This window comes from Alosa pseudoharengus, unplaced genomic scaffold (genome assembly GCF_046254945.1).
Source record: "Alosa pseudoharengus isolate Yale_2024_CS ecotype anadromous, Long Island Sound unplaced genomic scaffold, YU_APseudo_1.1 YU_APseudo_1.1_scf_22, whole genome shotgun sequence".
Taxonomy (NCBI): Eukaryota; Metazoa; Chordata; class Actinopteri; order Clupeiformes; family Clupeidae; genus Alosa; species Alosa pseudoharengus.
In genome coordinates this window covers 32,824,754-32,838,526 of record NW_027468680.1, presented here as the reverse complement: position 1 = coordinate 32,838,526, position 13,773 = coordinate 32,824,754, and the positions used below count along the sequence as shown (strand labels likewise).

The following is a 13,773-nucleotide window of genomic DNA, read 5'->3' as shown; positions in this document are numbered from 1 at the left end:
ACCTGATTATTCTAGCGGTCACGACTCAACAAAGATTGAGAGCCACGGTGTTAGATTATGTGTTTTGTATCATATCATACAGGCAGATGGATTATGTGTTAGATTATTTGTTTTCGATCATATCATACAGGTAGATGGATTATGTGTTAAATTATGTGTTTTCGATCATATCATACAGGTAGATAGATTATGTGTTAGATTATGTGTTTTAGATCATATCATACAGGTAGATAGATTATGTGTTGGCACGGGTTCGATACCCTTTATGAAATATCTTCGAGCAGGATGTTTGGTCTTGAGTAGGCTGGACATTTTGAAGAGTAATGAAATCAATGGACAAAGCCTGGTGCTTCATGGTTCCTTTTTTCCTGTTGGAGATGTACACTGGTGGAGTGGTTCTTTTGACTAGGGCGCTGGCATGATGGAAAAAAACACACACATTCTGCCCGTAAGTAGTTTTATAAACACTCTTCCCCCTTGTCTGCCGTCTCATCCACATTTGTTTGGAGCGGTGTCCATGCTTTTAATGAAGATAAACATGCGCTTGAGTGTTCAGCCCGACTGTGTTGTAAACATTTGACCAGATCTCGTACTGGTGGCTTTCATTGTGGCCTCAATTGACCCCATGCTCTTCTGTTTGCCTTGTTTACCCTCATGGCTGGAGGGAATTCCAGATTTGATGTTTGTTATTGCCATAGAGCAGAGAGAGAGAGAGAGGTTGAGAGAGGTGTGATTGAGAGAGTGAGACTGATCAACATAGTGGGAGAGTGATTGAGAGAGAGAGGGGTACTGTGATTGAAAGTGATGGATTGAATGATATCGACAGAGAGGGAGAGTGATTGAGAGAGAGAGAGAGAAAGAGAGAGAAAAAGGGAGAGAGTGAAAGGATATGAAAAGCCCAGCTGGAGTAACATACTTCCACCCTAGACATACCAGAGGCGGGTTGAAGGGGGATAAATATTTTCTCTCAGGCTGAACGGCCCAGGACGGAATGTTAAGAAAGAGTTTCAGCGCCACCGCCAGACCGCTCATTGATAATTACCCACTGTCGCTATCCAGATACCAGCCGACAGCGGACCAGATCTGGGCCAGATTGGTATCGGGTCCACCGTGGGGTTTGCCGCATGCTGGGTTCTCATTTCCATACCTTTTTCTACCACTCAAACTCTGCTGTCTTTCTGTCACTCACCAACTCAGGTTGAGTAGTGTTTTGAGTCAAACACATGGAACACATAGCAAGTTCCATCCTGGTTCTAAAACACATGGAACACATGATAAGTTCCATCCTGGTTCTATGTGGTAATTTCAGGGTCATGGTTAAAGGTATCCATTGGCTTTATTTGTGTCATTGTCCATACCAAGCATTCACTTTATCTGTGTTGTTCTTCTCTGTTGTGACATCAAACACATTTTCTGTTCCAGGTCCTACAGAAATATTTTGCATGCAGTCTGATAGGGGGCTCACATTGTAAATGTAAGAGGACTTTCAAGCATATGGGTATATGTTTTGTGTGTGTGAGAATGGTTGGTGTGTGTGTGCGTGTGTGTGTGATAGACTGGGTGAGTAGAAGCTTGACATAGCCCTGATAGGGTCTGGAAGCGGGTCAGGCTTGGTGACTGGGGTCGAAAGGAGCCTGCTGAATGTTTTGATTTTAACCATAGATGGAGTTTGGCATCTGTATGTATGTCTTTTATGAATAGAAGCAATGTTCTGTATGCACCCCAAGTCAAACAAATAGTTTTGCCCTTAGTTCTCTTTCTCTACTCACATGTCACTCTCTCCCTTTCTCTCTGCCTTGTTTGTTTCCTTCATTCGGATCTTGTTTCACGCAAACGCACGCACGCACGCACACACACACGCACATAAAGTTCTTTACTTGTTAGTGGGTCATTGTTGAGCATGCTAGCAGATTACTCATACTAGGCATAGCTGCTTTGATTAAAGATTTCGCCCTGCTTCTTCCGTACCATGCAAATATTTATCCATTAATCTCCCTCCTCCTCCTTTCCTTCTTCGCTCTGAGCTTGAGGCCTGCTATCCACCACCATATCACTTCAGTAAGTCATAAAGCTAGATTGATCTTTTAACAAATCCCAGTCTGCAAGAAGTTTAGGCCTGCAAGATCTGAAAGTATTTCTTTTTACTTATCTTTAGTTAGGCCTAGACATACATATAAACAGAGAAGATGCGAAGTTAACTTGTGCTATTGATTTGGGATACAATTGTCAAACCTGTCACTGTCCCACTATGAACCACTGGCCACTTCACATTTTTGTATTTTGTATATTCTATTGACTCAAACATTCTAGGACAAACTCCATTTCAAGCAAGGCCTATAGGCCCTCTACACAGAGAATTATCGATGAGCAATAGGAAGTTGAGGTTGATGGTTACAAGTTGTTGTTCGCCAGTGTTTATACAACTACGTTTCATAGTGTAATGAGTAGTGAAGATTGATTGGAGAGTAGCTGTTGTGTACTGGCGTGTGTTTTTCTGAGATACTATATCAAGTAGCTTGACCTCTGGATCCACAAGCAAACCATTGATATGTTTTTCCAAGTAAAGCTTTATCATGCTTAAAATGATAGTGGTGGTGACATGTATGGTCATTATTGGATTACCTCTCAAGGACGCAGGCCATGCTTGCTGTCGGCCGTTTGGCCTGAGGAACTCTGTTCATCCAGGTATGGAAAAACAACATAAATTATATGCATGCAGGTTTCACAGAAATATAAATGCATAAAAGAATACATTTTGTCTTGCTTTCTTTGCTTGCATGTCTGCCTTTCAGCTTTGGCATTGCATCAATAGGCAACCGTTGTGCTGGCACATGGACTCACTTTGAGTGCATTTTAATTTTTCCAAAAGTGGCAAAACTATAGAGGGTGTGAGCGAGAAAGACTGAGGGAGAGAGAAAGAAAAAATGACTTGACTACACAGGAAACAACAGACTGAACATTACAGGACGGTTTTCTCTTTCTTGGAAAAACGAAAAAATGCCGCACCAGCGTCAGGTTGCCACCATTTTGTGGCTTGGCACGGCCTGCCAGGATGGAGAGGATTGAGGGAGACGGGAAGAGGCCAAGCGCCTCCAACTCTGGGCCTCTCTCTCTCTCTCTCTCTCTCTTTCTTTCTCTCTGTGTATCTCTCTCGCTCTCTCTCTTGCTCAGGGTCTCTGTTTAAGGCCAAGCAATCAACGCAAATTCAAGGTTGTGCCGTTGTCATTGGCACAGCAACCAGAGTTTGAGGGTTTATTAAGTAATGTTTAAAAAGAATAAGAACTCTAGCAAGACATCCAAAGTAATGTCAAGTGCAAAGTGAAAGGCTCCCCCCCCCCCTTGCTTTCCCTCTTCTATTCTCTCCCTCTCTTTCTCTTTTTTTCCCCTCCTCTTTGACTTTCGCTGAGGGAACATAATGTTCAGGGAGCGAGAGCAAGTCAGGAAGTTCAGGGCTGTGCCTCTAATCACATGGTGCAGGATGATTGTAACCTTGGTGCGGGCAAGCCGGCCTGCTCTCCTCTTCTGTCCTCTGCTGCCTGGGAGCATAAGGTTTCTACAAGCCTAAGAGTTGTCAGCATCGTCCTCCTCTGACTCCTCCTCCTTCCTTTTCAACCCTTTTTCTGAACTTCATTTTCATTCTTTTTCCCTCCTAACTCACACTGTTAATGATCGCCAGTGATTTCAGCCACATGAAGTTGAGAAGTGAACTTTCACCCCAGCAGTGAGCTCACAGAGGCCTAATCACAGATGGCATCCACATCATACTGTTTCACACACTAGAATAGTTTTTTACTGGCTATGTGACTCTCTGACTGTCCTCAGCTGATTTGTTATGAAATGTCTCATTGAATCAAACTGAAAACAAGTGAGACAAGATTGAATTAAACAGTTAATCAGCACATTGGTAAATTGGTAGATCATTGTGCTTTGTGACAAGCTTCATGGTGTTCATATGCATTTGTCTCTCTGTGTTAGAAAGGATTTTGTCGTTTAACTGATCAACAAGCCTAGGAATGGGACTGCCTGTTCCATTTGGTTGCGGTTCAGATATTTGGGTTGCCCCAACCCCCCACCCCCAACCACTCAACCCCCCTGATGCACACACCTCCCAATTGCACCCCTCCACCAAAACCTGTTTTTTTTCCCAAGTGAATCTGCGGATGCCAAAGTGGTGATGACAGGTCCTGTGATCTCATTAGCCACTGGGCCAGAAGAGCCCTGGTCCCAATGCATTATGGGAGTTTTGGGCTTCAGTGTAGGCGTGGTGGTCCTCATTCCTCAGGAGCAACCGTGTGTGTGTGTGTGCGTGTGCGTGTGTGTGCATGGCATTGTCATCCTCTTGCACCCTTTACTTCTCTCCCACTGGCTGTGTGTGCCCTGGCGTACCTAATTAAAGTGCAGTTCAGATAAGAGCAGGTATGTTGATTGACTTGGGATGGGCGCCTATGCCAGGGCTGCTTTGCACGCTCCGCTGGCTCTTTGAAGCCGTGGGGCTGGCGCGGATCGCATGCGCACAGGGCAGCGACTAGGCCCCGTTCTTGGCATGGAGATGGGTGCAGGGTGCCAGCTCAGGAACCCAGCCCTCCCCACAGAGAGGGGGAGAGAGAGAGGGTTAGACGCAGAGAGGAAGGGGGTTGAGGGAGAGGGAAAGGGAGTGGGTGAGAGAGGTGGAGAGACTGGGACAGGGCTATCCAGGCAGGAGGGCAGCACTGCTGGGCTGACCCAGGCAGCTGCACCTGTGCTCCAGGGAACTGATGTCATCCTCATCTAGAGTGGATGTGTATCACATCAGCACTGTGTGCATTAGGAAGTTGGCCTCTATTTACAGGACTACTTTCACTCCGATATGGCTCTGACTTCACATGTCCTGCACTGTAGTTGGGGATGTGTACATATATGGATATTCTTACCGGTTGTTCTCATGACTTCCTTAGACCAAACACAAATCCCAAAAGAATGCAGAAAAGAATGATATCTAAAAAATCAATTGAATTCGTTCTCTTTTAGGTGTAAAGGTACACATATGCGTACCAAACCGTTTAGGTACAGGATGTTCAATACAGATGTGTGACTAATGCAGTCTTCAACAGTAGGCTTTTTTGCATGTGGACCATGTTTTAAATTCATGTTCCCACACAAACTTGTTAAAGAAGCCCTATGCAGGTCTGGTTATTCATTCGCTCTTTCTGTGTTTTGCCAGATTTGGGCTCGCATTTTTCACGACATAGCTCCCCCTGCAGCTTAGGTAGCAAGTGACTGCTATGCTAAGCCCCCACTAGCTAGCAAGCTAGCTATCAAGAAACCAAGTTAAACACATACAGGGCTCACAATAAAACGGTCGAGCAAACACATTGTTCAAGAGACTATCAAACCACATTACAAAAACGAAGTTCACCCAAGGGTAGGCTACTTACAATTTCAACAGCAACAAAGCCAAGTCGGCGTCCGTTTTGCAGTCTTCTTAGAAACTACAATCTGACTACATTTTCGAGGCGCGATTGGAAACTTCCGCTGAGTCACATCCGGATTTACCCGGTCCGGGTTCAGAAAGTTGCATATTCGTTTTTTCCGCGGAGAAGCGATAGAGGGAGACAAAGCACCCACCAAACAACCCAGAAAGTGTTGTAGAACCATCAGAATGACTCTCAACCTGCATAATTAAAGGTCATTTTTGCTAAAATTGTTGCATAGGGCTTCTTTAAGTGGCAGACATATCAGTTTAGTTAATTAGCGCCAAAAAACATTTGACACCTTTTCAAAATGTTATTGTCAGCAATATTGTCAGTGAATGTCAGGCTAGCAGTCCTTACAGGCTTACTGTACCGAAAATTAACAAAATATTGTTTATTATTTGGTTGTGGATTCCATCACAAACACTGATGATTGATATGCATTACAGAAATTGGCTGGATATTAAGGCTCCAGACCTGATACCCTTTTGGTGGATGTCAGGGAAACCGGTGTGTGTGTGTTTGTGGTTTCTGGAAGGTGGATCAGAGAGGAGATTATTGGACGATGCAGCAGAAGACACACACACACATACACACAGACACAGAGGAGAGGGCGGCAGGGGATCGATAAGTGATGATGTCTGCAGATGTGAGGGGCACTAAGGTCTGATGGTGTGGGACTGGTATGTGTGGGGGGAGGGGGGTGGTTCAGGGTGGGGGGAGGGAATGGGGGGGGGGGGGGGGGCGTAGAACTAGCAAATCATGTCTGAGGTTGAAATACAGCTGGAGGGAACAGACACAGGCTCTGGATAGAGGAAGGGCTCTTTTCATCTGCCATCTCTTCCTCTATCTGGTATTCTCTGTTAGACACAAAACAACTCCTTCAGGCTTCGTCATGGACCATGACTGGGCCAGATAGCTGGATATAAATGGTCCATGTTACTAATGCTAAACATTGCATTGTACTTCAAAAAGCCAGGGGAATGCATTTGTTTTAGTTGAAAGAAGGGTGTGTGTCATTGAGGTTCTGCTGCTGTCAGCAGAAAGCAGGCAGGAAGTCAATTGTGGGACATTACCTGGATGTTAGAGGGTCAGTAGTATGATGTATGAGGTGCATCAAACACAGCATTCAAGGGCAATAAAGAACAGCAGTTCTCCCTTTGTTCTCTGGATCAGTCATGTGTCCATACATTATGGGGTGTAGTAAAATCAGGTTCAAAGGTTGGGGTTCTTTTCCGTGCCATATGCAGTAGCATCTATCATCTTATGTGGCCTGATGTCCACAGTAAGTCATAAGCTACAGCCATTCAGTGAATCTAATTCCCTTGCATAATTGATGGCGTTGCACACATTAAGTTTGCATGATGATAGTTTGCACCATGACGATCATGTTCATTTTCACTGAAATGACTGAATCCACTATTCTACATTCTCTTTTTGTCTGTCTCTCTTTCTCTCTCTATCTCTCTCTTTCTGTCTAACAATATGTGATGGTTTCTTTGTATAATCCTTTGTGTATGCCTGGTGCAGTATGCATGTTTTCAGCTCTGTCATCCTGTGTGTGTGTGTGTGTGTGCGTGTGCGTGTGCGTGTGCGTGCACAAATGCTTGAGGAGATGTGTACATGTGCCTACATACGTGCCTTGTGTATGTTTAAGTGCGTAAACATGGGTATTCTGTGTTTGTGTATTCAATGTATGTTTGTTTCTGTATGTTTGTTTCTGTGTGTGTGTGTTTCGATGCTTAATTATTCCTCTTGACCAGTCTCCCACCTCCATGGCCCCTCTGTGTATATGTGTTATGTTGTGTGTGTGTGTGTGCGCGCGTGTTGCTGACCCATCACACTGCCTCTCACAGTTTGTGTTGCACTAATCAGGCAGAACTGTGAAATCATGTGCTGACAGTGCAGCTCCTCTGTGAAGCACCATCCATTAGGGGCCAGCTAACTCGCATCCTCTTGCCCCTTCACTGTTCCCCCTGACCTCTCTACCCCTGAGCCCCTTAGCCCCTTAGCCTGTCCCTAAATTGCAGGCAAAGGGGAAAGTCTGCAGATTTTTCCAGTAGCCAGAGCTGATGATATATAGATTTTGTACATCTTGGTGCATACATTATGTTCATGTGAGAAGTTTGGTAGCATTGTTTGTCAATTTCCATTTGAAAGAAATTATAATTTTCCTCTTCTGTTTTGCAGATGATAATTTATCCGCATCAAACGTAGAAGAAAGAGAGACATCAAAGAAGAGAGTGTGTCTAAACTCACTGGATACATTACATAATAGGAACCCAAGTCTTTTAGATCCCTGCGGTTACAGAGAAGGGACTGACCACGCAAATGCATACCTCCCAAACAGTTGTCAAATAAAAATCTTGCTCGGGTAATAGCACCACACAACACACACATCACCACAGTAGCCAATCAATCATGTCTGAGTACAAAGACACCACCAATCGTCACTTGCGTCACAAGCTCCAGAGCCTGGGACGCCGGCTGGATGAGCTGGAGGAGGCCACCAGTAAGCTCCAGAAGGCTGAGGATGAGCTGCTGGACCTCCAAGATAAGATCATCCAGGCTGAGGGCAGCAATTCATCTCTGCTGGCCGAAGTTGAGACACTGAGGAAACGAGTGCTCAAGATTGAGGGCAAGGATGAGGAGATCCGCAAGGCTGAGGACCTGTGTCGTTCAGTCCGGGAGAGGCTGGAGGAGGAGGAGAAGCTGACGAAAGGACTGAGGGTGGAGATTGAACGACTGCAGGTAGGAAGCTAGTATAGTCTTTGAACATGTATGTAATACCCTTGTCTTGTCTACCCCCTGCCATAGTTTATGTAATCATCATAGCACAATTCAATTCAAATAAATATATTTTTGCCATGTAAGGTAAAATCATTTGATCATCAAATAATGTGATTTGATAGTTGTGATCAAATAGTTGTAAGCCTTTTTAAAGAATGAATTTGCCAAATGTGAATTTTGATCCATACAATTCCCCATAGTGGTCAGTTTGTTTGAAGAAGTTGTAGACAAATACAGAACCCTGGGGAATGTAAATCAAAGTTATTTTTTAGTTAACTTTACTATGCTAAACGCTCTCTTCTATGCTAACTTTACTATGCTCAATTGTCTTGAGACCACAGTGATTGTTAAAACTTCTCTTCTGAGTTGAACCGGGTTGGTTAACTGAACTGAGCTTCCCTCTCTTCCTCCTTTTCGACACAGGCAAGAATGGCTGAGCTGGAGAAGCTTGAGGAAGCTTTTGGGAAGTGCAAGTCTGACTGCACCCAGCTGTGCCTCAGCCTTAATGAGGAGAAGAACCTCAACCGCAAGCTCTCCACCGAGCTGGAGGCCCTTAAGGCTCGCCTGAAAGAGGGGGATGCCTCGGAGGCCCGTCTGGACAAGGCCGAGCAGGCCCTCACCGCTGAGATGGAGAGGCTCAAAGGCCTCACTCAAGCATTCTTGAGTGAGAGGAAGAGGCTTCTGGAGAAGCAGAGGGAGGACCGTGAGTTGATCCTGAAGCTTACAGACAAACTTGAGCAGCAAAAGAACCGGATCAGCTCAGCAGACTATGGGTGCAGGGATTCTAGGGATCTCCGCATTGAGGATGAACTCTCTACAAGCCTCACCAGCAAACTCACCAGGAAGAAGAGCCTTGACTACCTGAAGTTCACTGATGATGCCGGGCTGAGAAATAAAACGGAGAATGAAAAGAACAGTCTGGAAGGTCAAGAGGACAACAAGGTCAAGGACTTGAACCAGGAGGTGGAGAAACTGAAGAATCGCCTGAAGCAACTGGAGCTGGTTGAGGAGGACCTGAAGAACACAGAGTCCAAAAACTCAGAGTTGCTGGAAAAGTTCCAACAGGAGAAGATCCGAAGCCAAACCCTTGCTGAGCAAGTTGAGCAGCTTAAGACGCAAGTCTACGGCAGTGGCAGCAACGGAGGTGCAGGCAATGGCACGGCTAAGGTCTTGGAGAATGGCAGGGTGGAGAATGAGGACATCAATGTCCGGGGAGCGTTCCGTCAGGAGAAGCCTAAATTGAGGAGTGCCGTTGCTGCGGAGCCTCTTGCTCAGCAGCAGAAGAGAGAGCCCAAACTGCGGAACAAGGACCTTAGCCAGTCAGCAGAAAATTCTCCCAAGTCTGTCAGGAGGGCACAGAGTCCTGCACCCAAAAGCAGACGAGGTCCAAAGGCCGGTGCCACCCCTGCCTTTGACAACGGCCTTAAAGAAACAAGGAGAGGGTTTGAGGAGAAATCCGTTCCAGGTTCCTGTCAGGCATCAAACAGCGACAGCAAGAAGGCATCTGTTCTCAGACGCTACCCGCCTGCTGCTAATGACCAGAAATCATGGAAGACAACTCAGAAAGCAAGCGATGTTGACTGTAAGAAGAGCCGGGTGGAGAAGTTCTCCAAGTTGTATGGCGGTAGTGACAGTGAGTCCAACAGTTCAGATGTGGTGCCTGTGACTTCCAGCAAGGCTGTGGTTGCTCTTTCAGCCACAAAAGACCCCGACTCTGAACAGGCATTTGCAAATCCCTCCCAGGATTCCTCAGCTGTTTTGAGCCTCTCCAAGGCTAATGGCTCCTACACAGCCTACCGGTCCCACGTTTCCCCAGCTGTGGCTAGTGACCAAGGATCTGAGGGGCACTCTTCAGCCTCAGAGAGTGAATCCACTGGGTCAAGGCCATCGGTAGGGGATCAGGAGTCTTCATCCGCCACTGCAAGTGGCAGGTCAGCTAATCCAAAGTATCCCAGATACTCTCAGATCCACTCGGATGGGTCTTCAACAAGGAGTTCCTTTGACGAGGAGGGGCACAGGGCTCTGATGGCTGAGGGAGGCTCACAGGAACCGTCCCACTCACTCTCAGGGCTTGAGATCAGGAGGGTCTGCAGTCCACGGGAAGCACTGAGGTCCAAGGCAGTCATCAAACCAGCCATCGTTGAGATAGACCGTAAAGAGGTCATGGGCGGGTCGGGTGGTGGCATGGAACCTCTGTCATCCAGTGGCAAGCCCAAGATCTCTACCAAACCGGTCCTGACCAGCAAGATGACAAGCAGTATCACCATCTACCCCAACGATCCGAGCTCATCCCGGACCAGCAGCAGGAGCAGCAGTGTGTGCAGTGAGCCAATAGCAAAGGAGCGCCACACATCTACCAGCAACATCATCATTGGCCCCAGCAGCGAGCATCGTGGCAGTGTGTCCATCCCGTATGAAATTTCCATCCCCAAGAGCGACATCACGCTCAGGCCGTGCCAGGATGAAGCCGACGACGAAGACAATGGTGTCCCTCCCAGCGTCGTGGAGACGGCCCGTGTGGAGACGCACCTGAGGTCCCGCAGCAGCTTCAGCTTGCAGTCTCCTGAGAGTACGTCTGACTTTAACAACGATGTTGAGTCGGGCTTCGAGAGCAGCAGCAGTAGCAGCACCACGACAGTCACCAGTTGGAGGAGCCATAGTCATAACCACCACCAACCCTACCACCACCACTCATCCTCCCAGGACGACTGCCTGCCCGAGATGAGGAACGTCACCGTTCGGAGCACCTGGAAGAACCGTGGGGCCCTGTCTGTGGATGAGGTCAGCCACGTCCCTCAACTGGATGGCTCGGAGGATGAGTCAGAGTCCACCTGGAGGGCGTATCGTGCCACCACAGTTTTGGAGGGAGAGGAAGCGGGCGCACTACCTACGCATACGGAGGGGCGTGGAGGAAAGTTGAGCCCAGCAGAAGTTTACATGCGGCGGATCACCAGCAGCAGGGATGCCCAGGAGCCAGGGAATCCTCGTGTCAGGGCCATGCAGTCATCACCCTCCGATAGTGGGCTGGGGAGGACTGTGCCCCATGAGCCTGTGAGTGCCAAGGAGCGCCAACTCTGGAGCCGAAAGCACTCTATAGTGAGTAGTTCTCTCTCTCTCACACACATACACACACACACACACACACACACACACACACACACACAGATTTACCACAGAATAATGGTATTCATGAAATTTTGTTAAAGGTTTATTCAGAACTCATAATTCATTGATGTGTTCAGTATCATTATGACTGATTATCCAAGTGCTCTTTTTTACACTTGTCTAAGCAGGGTAAGTGCGGTTAAAAATCTTGCAGAAATGTACATGACACCGGTATGTCTGATGGATTTGCACAGATGGGGAAGTGGGTACTCTTGGCACCTCTCTGGTAATGGGGGAATATGTTTAACGTTTTCATTTTCTTACCACCTGCTGATAATTCCAGTTGCGTTTCGGGCTGCTTGCCGGAACCCTTGCAGTGTTGCTTGTGCACATTTGACAGCACAAAGATGATTAATGTTTCCACGCATACACTTTCATACAGTTTGGTTTACATTGGATGTCTCAGGCTTGTACTGAAACATTGGATCTGGAACATGATGGTGGATTGTGCTGAGCAGATAGCCTGTGAGCTATCCCTGTGCACTAAGGGAAAAGAAAATGTGAGTTTGAGGGATGTCTTTGATCTGTTTTTTGTTGTAACTGGATACCTGACATGAAGATTTTTTGTTGTTGTCGTTGCAAAGCTCCCTGGTCATTCTTCAATCCCCCAAGGGTAGGGATGAACACATATTGTCAAGTAGTGTTATAGAAGCCCACTGACCATGTCGTTTTTATAAAGGCGTTTGTTTAATGTGCAAAATATTTTTTCTTTTAAAGCCCTGAAAATGCTTCCCATTTTCATTCAGCTTCCCATCTAAGTGTATTGTGCTTACCTTTGTTTTTCTAGTTGGCAAACAGTATGTCTAGTGTGTGCATTACTATATCTAATGTGCTGAATAGAAACAGACCGGCAGAAATATCCCAGAGCTTTAGGGTGGATTTTCCACAATGTCAGAGTGTACTGCAATGAACAGCACTTCTGAGGCCTTCTGGTGCAGAAGTAAGCACAAAGAAAGAAAGAAAAAATGAAAGGATGGACAAGGCAAAGGAGACTGAGATTGAAAAGAATGGAGGGAAAAGGATGCCTAATCCTTAGAAGGGAGGAGAAGACTGCTCCTTTTTTTCCACACCGAAAGGGACTTTAATGTGCTGTGCCATTGCAGAAGTCTCTTCTAGTCATAAGTTAAAATGGACATTGTTTAGGGTTTACCCTTATGGTGGCAATGCTTTTGCGGTAGCCTTTTCCTCTTAATCTCTGACCCAAGATATGTTTTGAGATTGTTGCCCATTTTCTTTTTATAGATAAGGCAGACTGCTTTTGTCTTGGGTTAGTTAACCTAGCCATTCTGAAGGAAAGGAATATAGACAAAATAAGCTGAGAAACCAGCTTCCCTGTCACATTCAGAGAGATGTTCATCTTATGGAAAGGCTTCACATTAATCCACATCATTACATAACTATATTATAAGACAAAACCACAAGACTACAATAGCTATTGATAATTTCACTATCACTATTATTAATGATTAATAATTATAATAACATAATTATGTCCTTTAGGTCATGGCTGAGTCAGGTATTTGGTCACAATTGATAAGGGGTTATTTGGTTGAGCAGTTTATTAACAAATGACAAAGCTAGTATACATTTTACTTGCTGAAATACTGAAATGAAATGATTCTTAAAATCCATTAGATAGCTTTTAACGTGGTATGACAGCATGATATGTGATTATTCTCGGATTTCTTTTGAAGTTTGACCAATCTAGATAATTAATGGCACAGGCCTTCTACATGAGTGTGTGTTTATCCCGCATACTTCACGTGATGTTCAGGAATTCAGCCCTTTGATCATGAAATCTCTCAGCATAGTTGACTGGCTCCCCTTGCCCTTAATTTGGATGGACTCATGTCATACCCCACGGATCTGGTGATGGGGAAGACATCCACATATAATGCCGGCACAGGTGTCATACTCTTTATCCAGAAGCTTCGAGCCCCATGGTTCTCAAAAACACCCTTAACCCATAACCCCCTTTCCTCATTTTCCCCCAGCTCACAGTCTCTGACCTGACATGAAGCAAAATTCCACTTATGTATTACAAATTCTCGGGATCATTGCTTGAGTAAATTCTAGCATACCTCATCCCTAAGGTTAGCGCATTCATCTCCTTCAGTACACACACACGCAAAGACACACAGACACACACATGCACACATGAACACACCAGTGGCAGAAAAGACTCTAAAAGCACAATAACAGCTGTGTGCTGATGAAATGTCTTGTTTTGTGGGGGGTTCAATTTGTCATTGTCCATTTGCTATCCAGTCATACACTTGGGGCTTCTCTGTAGTAGCTGGTGGGATATGACAAATAACTCAACATTTACTCTACCTCTGCCCAACAGTCTGGAAATCTCTTGATATGG

The 13,773-nt window shown here is 45.8% G+C and overlaps 1 protein-coding gene across 4 annotated transcripts in view; it reads left to right on the top strand.

Annotated features, from left to right (window-relative positions):
- luzp1 (leucine zipper protein 1) overlaps positions 1-13,773 on the top strand; it is a 51,382-nt gene that overhangs the window by 27,279 nt on the left and 10,330 nt on the right. For all 4 annotated transcript variants that reach the window (XM_076299769.1, XM_076299770.1, XM_076299771.1 and 1 more), the window contains exons 3-4: positions 7,641-8,201; positions 8,664-11,336. In XM_076299769.1, the coding sequence (XP_076155884.1) occupies positions 7,872-8,201; positions 8,664-11,336 (3,003 nt within the window). In that variant the 5' untranslated portion in view covers positions 7,641-7,871. The remainder of the gene's footprint in view (positions 1-7,640; positions 8,202-8,663; positions 11,337-13,773) is intronic.